The following is a 15393-nucleotide window of genomic DNA, read 5'->3' as shown; positions in this document are numbered from 1 at the left end:
TCTCCCACCTCCTCCCCTGCAGGATGGCTCTGATTTATAACTGACTGTTTTTGCTTTGTTGTGTTTGTACTGTTACTGTTTTTTTTACACTGATGTCTTATTTCCTGCTATAAGTGAAACCATCCAATATTCCTCTTTTTCCTTCTGGCTTATTACACTGAGCATAATTCCTTCTGGCTCCATCCACGTTGCTGTGAATGGCATGGTGGTGAAAAAGGAACTCTACTACATTGTTGGTGGAAGTGCAAACTGGTCCAACCACTGTGGAAAGCCCTCTGAAGGTTCCTCAGTCTACTATAATTGGAGCTACCATACGACCCAGCAATTCCACTCCTAGGGATCTACCCAAGGGACCCAAAAACATTGATTTAAAAGAACACCTGCACCCCTATGTTTATAGCAGCACTATTTACAATAGCTAAGCTATGGAAGCAACCCAAATGCCCAAAAATAGATGACTGGATCAAGAAGATGTGGTACATCTACACCATGGAGTATTACTCAGCAATCAAACAATAGAAGATACCTTTTATTTCCCTTTCTTGTCTTATCGCATGAACTCAACCCGGGTAACCTCCTCACACCCCCGCCCCTCAGAGCCTAGCTGGGGCTCTGGGACCCCAGCTAGGTCGCACTTACCGCAGCTTCCCTTACACCTCACCCCCCTTTCTCTCAAATTTCTTTTTTTTTTGTTTTTTGAATATTTATGCATACCAGAACTGGGGTATAGGCCAGAGGTGGGGGGGAGTGGTGCTGAGAGGATTCACCAGAGACAGAGCAGGGAGCAGAACAGGCAGATTGACTGAAATACACTGCTGAGGGGAGCAGCAGGTGAATCAGGCGAGGTCAGCTGCTCCATGTGGGTTGCTCCCTGGCCAGCTGGGGATAGAACTCATGCTGCAGTGGCTGTAGATTGCTTCACAGGTTGTGTCTAACCCCTTGCACCACCACGAGGCCCTCTCTCAAATTTTTTAAATGATAGTTTATTCCTATGTATAGAATATTAATTTCTCTTTTATGTGCACTTGAATTCAGTGTTCTCTCTGCCCAGTGACTTAGTCCCAGGGGTATGTCTTTGCAATACTGTTTCTGTCACTGGCTATATTCAGTTACCATCTTCATCATGTGTTTTTGGTGAGCTGCTGCTTTCCTTTTTGTCTTCGTTTTCTTTTCACCAGAGCTCTCCCTCTGCAAAATTCTTTAGAATTTAGAATTTACCCTTTCCCTGCGATGGTTCTAGGCCTTTGTAGCAATAAAACATTTGGGCCCACGCCATGAAAGCATGTTTATTCATCCTGGCTCATCTTGCCTCCCCCAAGCAGGATGAGGTCTGACTGTGTTCCTGGTCATCCTTGTAGCTACTAGCCTGCTGAAAAGGTTCACTTTAGGGGGACAGCGCACCCTCAGTGCACCCTGAGCCTGCCCGACCCCCGATGGGCCTTGTGACTGGAGGAGGCCCCTGAGCCCTCACAGGTTCCCTCCTCCTCTCGCTGTGTCTCGCTCCATGGCTTCTGTGTTCCAGTCCCTGGGTATTAAAATTGATACATGCTGAGTCCAAAAAAGTCCTTGCCACCCATAAAAGATAAAAGAAAAACATCCAAAGATTATGCACAGTATCGTCACTCAGGGAGAACCATGATGGCATTTTGTATGGAGCCTTCCAAATGTATTTGCTCTTGGACCATCATGGAATTACAGTAATTAGTATTTTGCAAAACGATGTCCACTAGACATGTTTCATAATTTCATCAGCTTTATGTTCTGGACATGTTTACCTGTGGGAAAATAGAGCCCGCGATCGCCTCTGCTGCACCGACGGCGTTTCTCTGTGGGTCCCTGCCCTAGGGAACGGCAGCCAGGCCTGCCTGCTCTTCCCGCGCCTCCGCCCATGCGTGTCGTCCTGCTCTCTCGTCATCCCCCAGTCTCTCCTCTTCGGATCTTCCTGCTCTTTGCTTGGACTTAAACTGTTCTCTCATCAGCCCTTGCTTTCTTCACTGTGGTGTCCTAGCGCCTTCCCCTCCCCGTCCCGACTTACCATCTGTACTGGGGCCTCTCGCTTGGCCTCCCTGCTCCTCTTCTAACTTGCGCCACCCGTTCTCTCTCCCCTCCCAGCCCACCCTGGGGACGCCGCAGTAGTTTGACTTTCACGTTCCTGGTTGTGACTAAGGTGAGCGGTGGCACCAGCCCTGCTGAGGAGGCCGTGGTGCTGCTGTCAGGGCTGGAGCCCAGCCGGGAGCTGGGGGCTGGTGCTGAGCTGCTCTTCACGAAGCTATGCTGGAGTGTGCCCACAAGAGTGAGCGGCCGCAGCCTCGGGTAAAGGAAGGGAAGAGAGGGAGCAGGGCTTGCACTTACACCTAGAGGCCGTGAGTCTAGGGGTCTCTGTTCAGTGACTTAGCTCCAGGTGAATTAAAAAAGAACTCCTCATGACTGCCTGCTTTTGTTGGTTCCAGAGCTATTAAAAATGCATAATTGCTAATCTCCCCAGCAGCACCATTCGAGACCTAAGCTTATAGAGCTAATGTGAGACATAATAAATAGAGCCAATAATGTCTGTACTTAGAGGTAAGAGAATCGTGCTTGATGTATTAATTTCATTTCTTTTTTAGAATTAAAGGAGTTTGCGCCCAGACTCTGTAGTTAATAGTCAAGACTCGCTCTTGGAAACTTCCTCACTATGTGGCTAGTGTTCCGCTTTGGAGACGAGAGCAGCTGGTCTGAGTGTGTCTTGGCAGTGAGTTCTCACAAAGCCAAAGTCACCTCTTCCGTGACTGTCCCCGTGGCCACCTGGTTCTGGCCACACCTGCATCTTCTCAGGGCCTTCCTTACCCTGCCACCCGTCCGAAACGCAGTGTCACTACTGTTTACTGTGTTGTGCACTTCAGGTGGGCTGCAAGGCTGTGGTGGGCTGGTAAGAACCCACAGTCTCAACCTGTAGGTGCCTCAGGCTTGTGAAATGGAAACCAATCATAAAGCTGCCTCGGCTTCAGGACCGAGCGCATCCGTAGTTTCGGGATTATTTTTATGCTGATGAATGTCTTTTGAAATGAGGAGAGAGGAAACACTTATTCCAATATTGCTCTCAGCGTTTAAAAGAATGCGTTAAGAGGAGTGGATTCTCCTTGCCAGTTGCCTTCAGATCCTATGACAAAGTCCCAGCAACCCCCATAAATTTAAAATAGTGAAACACTTACCAAGAAAGTCCACTTATTTCCTTTGTGTCTCTGGGTAAGTGCGTCAACGTTTCTATACTTTAGTTTCCTCAACTGTAACATAATCGTACTACTTAAGTCACGAGTTGTTGTAAATGAATTAACTATCTGCAGCGCCTGACACATCATCATTACTATGGGCCTCTGCGGTCACTCTCTACTGCCGTTACGACTACTGCCGCTGCTGCCACCCCACTGCCCATCATCACCACCGCCAGCGCCACCTCCACAGCCACCACCTCCACCAGTGCTAACATCCCCCCTTCTTCCATACCAATTTAAGAATTTACTGGTTTAGGAATTTAAGAATTGACTTCTGGCTGAGTCTGCAAACAAAAGCTGCTCAGGATGTAGCTTTGCCACTAAGGAGACAGCGACATCCATGGTCAGTTCTGAGAGAGCAGTCCTGCAAGGGTTTTGCGCGGCGATGTGCACAGGGATGGGGGGGAGACCTCTAGCCTCTCGGATGTTGCTCCGCGGACAGCCCCTCTCGGCGGGTACACCCCGCACACGTGCACAGAGCAGTCACGCTGCGCCCTGTTCTCCAAGCTGAATGTGCTTCGTGCCGCAGAAGCTGTGCTCCCCACCCCATGCCTCTCGCACAGCCCCCAGCCCGCTGCTGTGTGGATTGCACATGTTCAAGTGATATGTTGATTAGCTGCTAAGGAAGAGTTGAAGGGAGGAGAATTAGGAATAAAATGTTCTCCAGTTAATTGCACATTGCTTCCCTGCTTAAAAATGAATTTGCATTTTATTATCTTTTTTACAGTTTCTGGAAATGCTGTGGTTGGCATTTGTCATTTGATTTTATACAACTTTGTACATTTTATGGAAATGAATTCCTTACAAAGGATTCATTGTAGGATTTTCTATTTTTATTATTTCAAAATGGAAAGAATTGTTAGTGGAAAGGTCTGTTCCAGCGATACTTCATGCTGTTCGTTAGGCGCATAACTGCAATCTAGAGCTGCAGAGCTGGCCGGCCGGATCCAAGACAGCGGGGCCCGGCGCCCCCAGGCCTGTGGGGAAGCCGCTGCCTCAGTTTCTTCAGCTGAGAGAAACTACTGGATCCTGCAGTCCATTTCCCTGCTCAGGAAACTGGGGCTGCGACCACAACCCTGGTACAGCAGGGGTTACAGTAAATGCCCCTCAAAGTCCTTTAAAGGTGGACTCACAGTTACAGTATAAAAAAGACTTCAGTGTTTGAAACACCTCCTTGTGTTAAAGAATGTGAATAAATCCAAATCTTATGTTAGTATCTGTTCATTACAGGAAGCTGTAGTGGGGATTTATTCGCACAAATCACCAGATTGTTTTAAGGGGAAAGTGAAGCGAAATGTCTTTCAGGTGCTCCTCAGGGTGGATCAGCCGTACATTTCCCTGTCCCTGCCTCGAGTTTTCCGTGTTATTAGGGGTCCTGTCCACTAGGAAAGACTGTTAGATCTCCCTCTCCTGCTCTCCCCGTTTCTTCTTTCCTCCCTCCTCCTCCTCTCCCCAGGTAGACAGCCGCCTCCTCCGGGAAACCCAAGGCGTTCCTCACCCGCTCTCTGTTCTCTGGCGGCTGCCCGGCTCTCAGACAGACCCACTGCTTGTCTTCCTGCGAGCGGCTCTTTCCCCTGCTCACTCACTGCTTTCCATGCCGCTGCCATCCCTTCGTGCCCCTGCCCCCCAGCCTCAGGGGTTTACTGAAGTCCACCGGTTTTTGAAAGTATTTCACATCAATGAATTGTCTGCTGTGTAAATGTCTAGCATTTGTTTTTATCATTCTGATATTCTGATTTCCTTTGCGGCACCTGCTTCTCTCAAAACCCCTTCGTTGTGTTGAAAACGCTGCACGTCACCCTCCTCACGGCCACGAGATGCTCGGCAGGTGCAGCCCTCCGCTCCCAGCCAGGTCTGTGGCTGCACGTACGGGCCGCGACTGTGCCCAGCCATCGTGGGCAGTGCGGCTGGGAATACTGTGGGACGTGCTTCCCTTTTGATGGTTTCATATTCTGTGATGCGTGCCCAAGAGACTGCTGGTTGCAGGCTGCTCCCAGACCGCGCTCCCATCCCCCGAGGGGCAGGTCCTCTCTCTGTGCCTTTCCTGCACTCCCCACTCCCTCCCGTGTCTTAGCCTCCAGGAAATGGTGGTCACCCTGTCACCTGGTTTGTGCTGTCCTGCAGGACGGGAAGAAGGAGTCCAGCTCGTGCACCTGCCTGAATGGGCCCAAGCTGTCAGACATCGGCACCATCGCCTGGATGATCACGCTCAGTGATGCCCTCCACAACTTCATCGATGGGCTGGCCATTGGGGCCTCCTGCACCTTGTCCCTCCTCCAGGGCCTCAGCACCTCCATAGCCATCCTGTGCGAGGAGTTTCCTCACGAGCTAGGTGAGAGGCTTGCTCTCTAGTGAGGCTGGAGAGATGTCTTCAGTGGAGAGATGTCTCAGGCAACACGGTTGTAAAACCCCTGCGTGGGCACCTGGAGGGACAGTGGCTAGGCCATAGCTCACCCCGGGAGCCCAGCAGCTCACTTGACACAACTCTTCTTGCAGGGGACTTCGTGATCCTGCTCAATGCGGGCATGAGCACCCGGCAGGCCCTGCTCTTCAACTTCCTGTCTGCCTGCTCCTGCTACGTCGGCCTGGCTTTCGGCATCCTGGTGGGCAACAATTTCGCTCCCAACATTATATTTGCGCTCGCTGGAGGCATGTTCCTTTATATTTCTCTGGCAGACATGGTAAGACATTTCAGTTTTATCTGGTTTATCTTAAACATTACAGCGGCCCATCTGGGCTGTGCATGATGAAGCGTGGCCTCCTTCCAGTGTGCAAGGCCTTTCTGCTGTCCCTTCAGACACTTCTGGCTGAACAAATGCCTCTTCTTGAGTCATTTCACTAAGTGGGAAATGGTTCCCAGTGATCGTGTGGTCTTACCTGTAGACGGTGACAATGGCATGGTCTCGCCTGAGTAGAGGCTTTCCTGGGTGAGGCCCGTATCCTGCCATCTGTCCCCACAGGGCTTTTCCCGCTCTCCCTCGCGAGGGTGTCACACCTGGAAGTGGAATAACGTGTCAGGGTAAAGACATTTTGTTATTTCAAAGTTCTAAACAGTGCGAGCGTTTTGGACTAAACTAAAACTGATAAAATGGTTAAGTTCAAAATGGGCATTTCCTGCTTGGGGCAGCATTTGTTTCAATCCACGTGTCTGTCTGGGCTATGTTTGCTGTTTGCCTCTCATTCTCCATGTCTGTGTGTGCGCTCATCAGTGGTCCTGCACCTTGTTAAAGGAAGGGAAATGGCCAGCTTTTCAGAAAACCAAAGTGCGCCAAGTGTATGTAAATCAAGGGCTGTTTGCTTTGCATTTGGAACTGAGTAGCTGTTGCATACATGCCCAGTCATTCAGTTTCACTTGCCTGGGCCTTAGTTATAAGTAACTGTCCAGCTTTGTTCACTGTTCCGTGCAGACAGCGTAAGAGCAAGGGTGTCATGAATTAGAATCATCACTGCATTTATATTTTTCTCGAGAAGTAATGCCTCACAGTATTTATTCCAGGCCACCACTGCTTCCCTGACCTATTAGAGCTCCTCGGTGTAGGGGCCAGTGCTGATGTGCCAGGCAGCCTTGCTCTCTCGGGGTGGCCCTGCAGCATTCACCCTTTCATCCTGTTAGCACCTCCACTGCCAGGCCCAGGGTGGATGTGGGTCCCGAGGCTTCCTGCTCTGGTACAACGCTCCACTGCACACACAGCAGAACGTTTGGCATCTAGTTTGAAAAGCTGGCATTTGCAGGGCTCCTAATGGAATCTTTCATCTGCTGAGAAGGGGTAGATTTGAAGTCCAGAACTTGGGGTTTTAATTGCTTTCACTGTGATGAAATTGTTGTAGTGTTCAATTCTAATTCGTTTAAAAATCTTACAATTTTGTGAGGGGTAGAACAAGCCAAAGGAAACAAATTGAAGAGAACAGGAATTACATGCATACTGATTTCTACAAATTAATCTCATTAGCCACGGCTGATGGGTATTCTGTCCCACACCTGAGACCCCTGAGTGAGTGAGACAGCCCGGCCTCTGGCTATCTCTCGAGAGGGGGTACCCTGCAGAGAGCCACATACCTGACTAAGTAACAGCAAATTCGAGGAGAGACAATATATATGATGGGCTGAAGTGTGTTTGGAGGCTGAGGGAAATCTTTCTAGGGAAAGAGGAGCTTGAAAGGAAAACTGAAGCATTTGGCTCAAGAAAGGCTGGTGGGAGAAGATTCCCTCTTGGAGGCCTGGGGCGGGCGGGGTGGGGAGAGGGTGAAGCTTGTGAGGATGGAGAGTCTGGAAGCACCGAGGTCCAGAAAGGATGGTGGGGTGGATGGGGAGGGGGCAGCAGGAATGGGTACCCCCACCGTCCTCGCTGCTTTGGTGCTCCACTCCTGCTGGTGTCTGGCCGGCGGGTCAAGCTGGGTGCGGTGGCCTACAGCCCCGCAGCAATCTGTGGTCGGCAGTTTTATGTTCCACCACCAGGTGGCAACAGCCCCCCAACAATCTCTCTCCCCCAGTTTCCTGAGATGAACGACATGCTGAGGGAGAAGGTGACAGGCCGCAGGACCGACCTCACCTTCTTCATGATCCAGAATGCGGGCATGCTGACCGGCTTTGCCACCATCCTGCTCATCACCCTGTATGCTGGCGACATCGAGCTGGAGTGACGGGCCGGGGCGGCAGGAGCATCTGGTGCATCAAACATCTCCAGAGGGACTTCTAAGCTGATCCCGTGTAGTTAAAATGTAATTTTGTTCAGCTGTAGGTCAAGGAAGGTGATGATTGGTTTCATATCTGTGCAACAGGCCATTATTTGCTGTTTAAATGCTTCAAAATGTCTCCCGCTCCAGTCCCAAGAGCCCGGTTAAAGGAGATTTGGTCAGTTCCCATGTTCCCCTGATCCCCACAGTAGAAAACCACCCCAAAGCCAGAGCCACACACTCTGTAGGGACTTAGACACCAAGACCCAGAGGAAGGCACAGGCAGTCCCATGAGGTTCTGCCACTCTGTGGCGGGGTCAGAGGCTGGAGGGTTTCGGAGGTTTGCGCCCAGTTAATTTGCTCCCAGTTAATTTGCAAGCACAGCAAAGTGTGGAGGTGTGGGGGCACCGGGAGGCTTTCGGCGTCCGTCCTGGCTCTGTCCCGCTTTTCTCTTTAGCTGTGGGGACTTGTAGGCTCATTTGAAAGCCATTCTAGAATAGCAGGAATCATGAAATCGGGAAGTTGTGCCACCCTACTGCCACTGTCCCTTCGTGTCCGCCCCACCGGGTCCCCCCAAGGGCCAGCTGGCTTTGCTGTGGCTGGCGGGGCAGGGGCCCATCGGTGGAGGGCAGGTGTGTGCTGGGTACCCCGCCAGCTGGGGACACCGTGTGCTCGCAGAAGGGGCCCCCGGCTTGGCCCCTAGGCAGAGGTGGACCGTAATGTGAAGACATGTACTTTCGAAGATGAAACAATTACTCAGCAAAGACTGCTTTAAATAAATGGAGAGCAGAGGCCGGACTGCCCACGTTCAGGGTGAGGAGCAGGCGGCGCGATGCCTTATGGGAGTGAGAGCCATTGAGGGACGACTGGGTGTGCAGCCTACATTTTTTCTACGTGGCAGATACATGTTGAAAACAATTTAGTGCTCTGTGTTGTTTTTCTACCTTTCCTAAAGATAGGGCCTGTTTACTTATTTAGGAAGTAGAGAAAGTTGGCCTAAAATCGAGCTTCCTAACCCAGTTGACACTCCCAAAACACTTAAAGAAATAGGATTTGACAGGAAAATGACTGGGAGAAGCCAACACTGGTCTCAGGAGTGGCGTTTTCCCGCAGAATGTAAAGTGCTGTCTGCAGCAGCAATGCAGGTTGGGGCTGTTCACCAGGTGGGTTCAAATGTAGCTCACTCGCTGGCCAAAAGTACCAATCACTGTTTAACCAAAAAGTAAACACCTTTAAAACCATGGGTGGTGGTGTCCACTGTCCGCTTAGCATGTACCTGTGTGAGTGACTCTTGTATCTGGCATTATGGGGGAGGGAGAGAAACAGGAAATTGATGATATGTTTATTTCTAAGAGCCAGCAAATAAAAACTATAAAGATTAATCATTGTTCATTAAAATAAGTAAAAACTATGTATTTTTATAATTTTCATCGGATTGCATTTGATCTTAGGAAATAATGTTTACCATTTAAAGCACAGATTCTATGTCTGGGTTAAGCTGTTTACGATGTGGTATTAAAACAAGACGGGTTAACACACTCCCACTTGGTGCAGGCTGCTGTGTGTGTGGTGGAGGCTGCTCTGTGCTAGAGGCTCTGGCTGCAGGCGGGAGGTGGGATGTGGACAGCCAGGACTAAATTCAGATTATCTGGGTAACCAGTTAGGAAGGCATAAGGCTGCCGGGCATCGTAGTTTATAGTGAGGCGTCCGCGAGACCAGTTGAATGTCCATCGCCTTCAGGCTTTAGCGATTAAGCTACTGTGACAAACCGGAGATGATCTCAGTGCTCTACATGATGCGTTCCGTACTGTTGTTTTTGCTTTATTCAACTTTAAAAAGCACCTGCCAATCTCTGGCATGTCTTGTGCACGCCATCAGACCCCATCTCAATCCATTCAGGCTGCGTGACAGCAGCAAAACATCTCGGCATGGGTCGCTTAAAGGCACTGCCCGGAGCCTGGATGGAGGTGTCAGCAGAGCCAGTGTCCAGTGAGGACCCACTTTCTGGTTCATAGATGGTGCCTTCTCTGTCCTCATGTGGAAGGTGTGCGGGACCCCCTGGCCTCCAAAAGGCACCGGTTCAGTTATGAGGGCTCTCAACATCTGTTGTTGGGGGACCCCAAAAGGCAGGCCCGAGCAGACCCCTGGTCCCCTGAGGGTTGGGCTCAGCTCTGAGAGCAGCAGCAGGGCTCTGGTGGCATCCTGGTGAGGAGGGGAAGCAGGAGGGGCCGCCCTCCCTCTGTCTCTGCAGGCTGCTGCTTCACCTAGTAGCAAATGTCTAATATCAATAATTGCTCATCAGATGTTTCCAGAACAGCCTGCGTCTAACTCTCCTGCTTACATGGTTCCCCCAGCACAGCGCAGGGTAGGGGAGTGGGTGGTGTGACGGCACCCTCGGTCAGGACGGATGTGTGTCTGCTGGGGCGTCCAGAGGCCGTGCTGGCTTCTGCAGCCCCCCACCCCAGCGGGCAGATGTGTGTGCGGTGTGGGTTCTGTGAGCGGCGCTGAGGATGACGTCTGGGCACCCAGGGCAGCCTCACTGGAGGGGGTTTCCCACGGCCACACCTGCAGGGCTTCTTCAGCGGGGCCTATGCCATGAAGGTATGGCCCCCTGAGAAGCACTGCATGGCACTCGGCAATGAGCAGCTGCTCAGCGCAGGGTGTGAGCAGAGTCACACTGTGACTGTGCAGGTCACCAGCTGCCCATCCGCCCTCCATGCCCTGCTTGGCCTTCTCTCACTTTGGGCCCATCCACAGGCTCCTGCTGTGTCTGCGGAAGGGGCTTCTTAGCTCACGTGGGCGCCTGCTTTGCTGTCCTGGAGGCCCAGCCTCAGGGTGCTCAAGGAAGCCGAGACATGGAAAACTCCAAATGCCTCTCCACTAAGCTGAGGGCACTCAGGCTGTGTCCTCCCAAGGACAGGCTGTGCGCGGGGCCCCGGGTGCCTGCTGATGTGGTGAAGCTGCGCCTCCGCACAGGCACTGCTGGCCAGGCTCAGGACCTGAAGGTACAGCTGAAAGAAGCCTGGTAGTGCAACCCCTATCTGGCCAGGCGGCTCCGCGGTCCTTGGGAACCGGCTGCCTTGCAGTATCATATGTGATGTCATCTAATATGCTTGTGATATCATGTTCTAAGGTGGTGGCTAGAGACACAGCAGGACATCGACAGCGCATGTGGTGGGAAGGAGGCCTGGGTGCAAGAGCAAAAAGCACACCCCACTCTTCATCTTTCTCAGAAGTGACGGGCCGTCACCACCTGTGCCCACTCAGGACTGCTGACATGACCACACCAGCTTGTAAGACGGGCTGGGACACTCCCTACCCCCAAAGTGTGAGGGTTCTGCTACCAAGAAGAGGCAAAGCATGATGATGGGTAAGTTGCGGCCGTCTCAGGCAAGGACAGGTTTGCATTGGGGTCACTTGGGAATATTATTATTCTAGAAGGTTCTGAGGCCAGTTTGAACTGCTGCTTTTTGGGAATCTTTTCATTTCTTTCCAATTCCTGTCACCTTGACCATTTTAATCATGCAGCAGCCTTACCTTACAGGGTGTTCAGACACAGCCATCTTTATAGTTTCTCTCTCTCGGCCTGTTGTACTGTTTTTCACAGGAAGATCTAAATTCTAAGGAAGCCAAAGCAAAACTCCTTTTCTGGAGGCTGTGTGTGACCTTTCTGTTTAAAACTCTTCTGATTACCAGGCTCATTATGCATACTAGGCTCCAGAATCATGAGACTAAGTACTATCAGAAGAACTTTGCAAATATAAATTTAAATAATCACTTACTTCTCCCCCTCTCCTGGGTTATTACTACAGCAACTTAGCACATGCAAAAGGTGGGTCAGAAGTGCTATTTGCTGTCTGAGTTCTGCGGCTGATGAGGCCGGCTCCTGGCGCCAGTGATCTCAAGGGCACAAGGCATAGGCACGGGCAGTGAGCGCTTTCGGGTGGCCAGGACTTTGTGTTGAACTTTAAAGAAACGTGTAGTTTCCAGGGTGGCGATTGTGTGTGTCAACGCAAACAGCTGGGCAGACTTTAAGATCCCCAGTGAGGGAACTCCTGGGTAGGGCTGATCCCGCTGAGGTCACCAAAGGGACATTAAGGGAGAGAAGCAAAGATGGAAAGTTACCAACTCCAGGGGAAAGCCTCCAATGGAGACTTCAAGTCAGAAATTCTTGTCTCCCTCAGGAAGCCCAGGAAGCACCAGGCCAGCTCCACCTGTGCCAGGCACTGCCTCCTCTTAGAGGCTGTGGTGAGGAACTGTGGGCTGGTCTCCAGGAAGGTTTCTGAGCCCAGGATGAGTGAGTTCATGGCATTTGGCATAGGGAGCAGGGGTGAGCAAGCTGCCCTCCGATGGGCTGAGGTGCCTGCCGGGCTCTCCCTTGAGACTCCGTGCACTCTGGCCTGCCTGTGGTCACGAACGAGTTAACAAACCAGGAACACTGATTTTTAGAAATCTTAGAAACTGTTGGGGAGGTACTTTCCATGCCTTTCTCCGCCTCTGCCTTTTGTCTTTCGATGAAAACATCTCTCAATTTGCAAAAGCTAAACTTGAGCTGTGTGAGTGTCTCATGGGCAGGTACACGTGAGCAGCGTCCCGCGCTGTGGCCTGGGGCTGCACTGACAGGAGCCATCCCCCTGCAGCCGGGTGCCCAGCTGAGATGTGCAGGGCACTCCTTGGGCCCGGAGGAAGTAGGTCGGGGCCGTGCAGCCCACTAGGCCAGGGCTTTCCTCCTCCTGCTCCTCGCTTGTGCTCCTGTCCTTGGGAGAGCAGGTTGGCCTCTGAGAGAGCCGCCCAGCCCTGCCCCGTATAGCGTGCGCCAGTGCCCTGCCACACTCACCCTTCCACAGAGCCATCTGGCCCATGGGCTCAGGGTCCAGGAGGAAAAGGCTGAACCGGAGGAGGCGTGAACGGCACACAGTGGGACTCGGGGTGGCTCAGCCGTCCAGGCGCCAGCATCGGGTCAGTATGCTGCTGATTTTTCTGGAGCTCCTTCCACTTGGGAATTACCCAGGCTATTCAAAATGTCCAAAGTCCTGTTTCCTTTTGGTCTTAGAGGACCTGAGTTTCTGTTACTTACAATGAAAAGTCTCTAAAGAACACAGCCATTAAATACATTTCCTCCTGGAGCCAGGAGGGACTGCGGCCAATACACCTCGCAGCTCCAGTTTAGCACAGCTGGGAGTGCACTGCCCGGGGTGAGGTCGGGCAGCCTTCCTCCCTTCCTCCCTTCCTCCCTCTCTGTCTCTCTCTCTCAAACCAAGGCCCATATAAGGGCCTGGATGCTTTCTGTCTCTTACCCACTCCAGCGCGCGCTCGTCTCAGGACAGTGGCTCTGATGTGTGATGATGGAGAAGGTGAAGGAGGACCAGTCGTTCCTGGCGGTGGCAGGCGGGGGCCTGAGTCCCCACAAGGGTCTGAGTCTCATCCCTCAGTGCCTCTCCCTCACTCTCTCAGCTACTCCAGTTACCACCCCGGAACGGGAGGACGAGTGGGAAACGCAGCAAGGCGGTGTGGCAGGACGCCAAGAGGCCAGGAGGAGCGAGAGCCAGGATGGGATGGCTAAGCGGGCCTGCAGGAGCTCAGGCCATGCTGACAGCGTGGCTTTGTAAGCTGTAAACGCCTTTCTTGGTGTGAGTATTATTTTGCTTGCCATTAGTAAATTATATGTAACTTGCCATATGGTTTTGAACTAAAATTATTTCTGCTTTGAGAAATTTTGCATCATGCTTTGGTATAAATATCAAAGACCTCAAAAACTCAAGACTGAGGATGATTTCCTCTGAGAAGCATGCAGCACACTATTGGTGGAAATAAACTTAGAAAGTATGTCAGCCTCAGGCATGCCGAAGCGAGTCTCCTGCCGTGGGGGCAATGAATGGGGGTTGGGACAAGTGACATATTAAGAAAAAAGCACAGCTCACTGTCTTGTGAAGCGAAAGACCAAGAGATGAGACATAACAGGGACATCGGATGAGGTTAATGGCAGAAATCTGTGCTCTGGAAAACCTGTTCTGAAGCCTAGTTCAGATTTAAGGAATCTGACTCGTGGAAATACTCTGGCCCGGACTTGGAGGCCACAGGCCGATGCTGGCTGGACAGCCCCGCGGGTTGCCCACGCCGGGTCCATCCCATAGCAGTCACCTGGGCCACTGCGTCCTCCCCACTGCCTCCCCCTCAAGCCCACCACCGTCCCCAGGCCCGCTTGGGTCCCGTTTGCCTGGCCACTCCCACTTGGCTTCGTGCATCTGTGCGCTCTCCTGGTCTCAGACAAGCAACTTGCCACTGAGGAAAACCAATCCTAATGCTTGCGCTCGACTGTGAGGCCTTCCTTCTCGCGTAGTCAAGGCCATTGCTCAGCAAGTCTCCCCTCCTGTCCCTGGTAATCAAACCGGCCCTTTCAACTTGAATATTCTCTTGGGCTACCAGCAGTCTTTACATGCTCATATATTAACAAAAGAAGAAAAAATAAAGCAAGCAAGAAAAAAATCGCCTCTCTTGGCCTCACATTCCCCTTCACCTACCCTTGGCCCCTTCCCGCCTGCTCTTTACGAGCCAGGGCTGAGATGAGCGTCATCCTGGTGCTTTCCAGTACCTTCCATTCTCTCCTCAATTCCACCCATCAGGACTCTCAGCCCAAGCACACCTGACTGCTCTGGTGAAGATCCCCCTTCGGCTCCGTGCAGCTAGGTCCACGGGGGCTTACAGGGGACAGCCGCCCAGCTGTGAGCATGACCCCAACCCCTGCCCGTCTTTTCCTTTGACCTGTCTAGCCTCTCCTCGGCCCCCGATGATCCCCACCCATTGCTCTGACCTTTAAATGGTGACATATCCCGGGGTTCATTAGCACTGACTTCTGTCCTCGCTCCCCAGGAAGCACCTTCCGGCTGGTGAGTCAGCCAGAAATTTCCCTGTCCAGCCACGCCACCATGCCAGAAAGTGACCCAGCTCCTGGCTGTCCAGGCGCCCCCACCTGGAAAGGGTGGGCCCACCACGCCTGTGCCTCCTTCCAGGACTCTCCTCTTATCTGATCCTCCCATCGAGAGTCCTGCTGGCTCTGCTTGCCTTCACATTTCCCCGCACTCTCGGCCCTGCTCACTTCCACCCTGCCTGTGTCTCATCTGACCCGGCCTGGTTCCCCTGGGGAGCCAGAACACCCCCAATGGGTCTCTCTCCCGTCTGTGTCCCCTATAGTCCATTCTCTGTCCAGATGCCAGAAAGATCCTTTCACATGAGTCAGGTCATGTGATTTCTCCGTTCAGATCTTCCATGTTTGCTGCTTCTGGTCTCATTTGGGACAGGAGTCAAAGGTCATGAAGTGTGGCTCCTGTCCCAGATGATCCTGGCCCGCCTACTCCACTCCCTCCCACGCACCCGGCCTGGGTGCCCCTGACAGCCCCACGCCACTACCTCAGGCCTCTGCCCCTGACGTTACCTCTGCCTGGAACATACTTCCCTGATATTTATCAGA

At 52.1% G+C, this 15393-nt stretch overlaps 1 protein-coding gene across 1 annotated transcript in view; it reads left to right on the top strand.

Annotated features, from left to right (window-relative positions):
* The window catches only part of SLC39A8 (solute carrier family 39 member 8), a gene marked incomplete at both ends in the record, with an annotated part of 42512 nt that extends 34620 nt beyond the window's left edge, over positions 1 to 7892 (top strand). Inside the window, 3 exons of the mRNA XM_084251979.1 lie at positions 5376 to 5583; positions 5748 to 5932; positions 7743 to 7892. Coding sequence (XP_084108105.1) covers positions 5376 to 5583; positions 5748 to 5932; positions 7743 to 7892 — 543 coding nt within the window. The remainder of the gene's footprint in view (positions 1 to 5375; positions 5584 to 5747; positions 5933 to 7742) is intronic.
* Positions 7893 to 15393: the final 7501 nt, after the last annotated feature.

Source organism: Talpa europaea, assembly GCF_964194135.1.
Source record: "Talpa europaea genome assembly, chromosome: 13".
NCBI lineage: Eukaryota > Metazoa > Chordata > Mammalia > Eulipotyphla > Talpidae > Talpa > Talpa europaea.
This window is presented reverse-complemented; position numbering and strand designations above follow the sequence as displayed.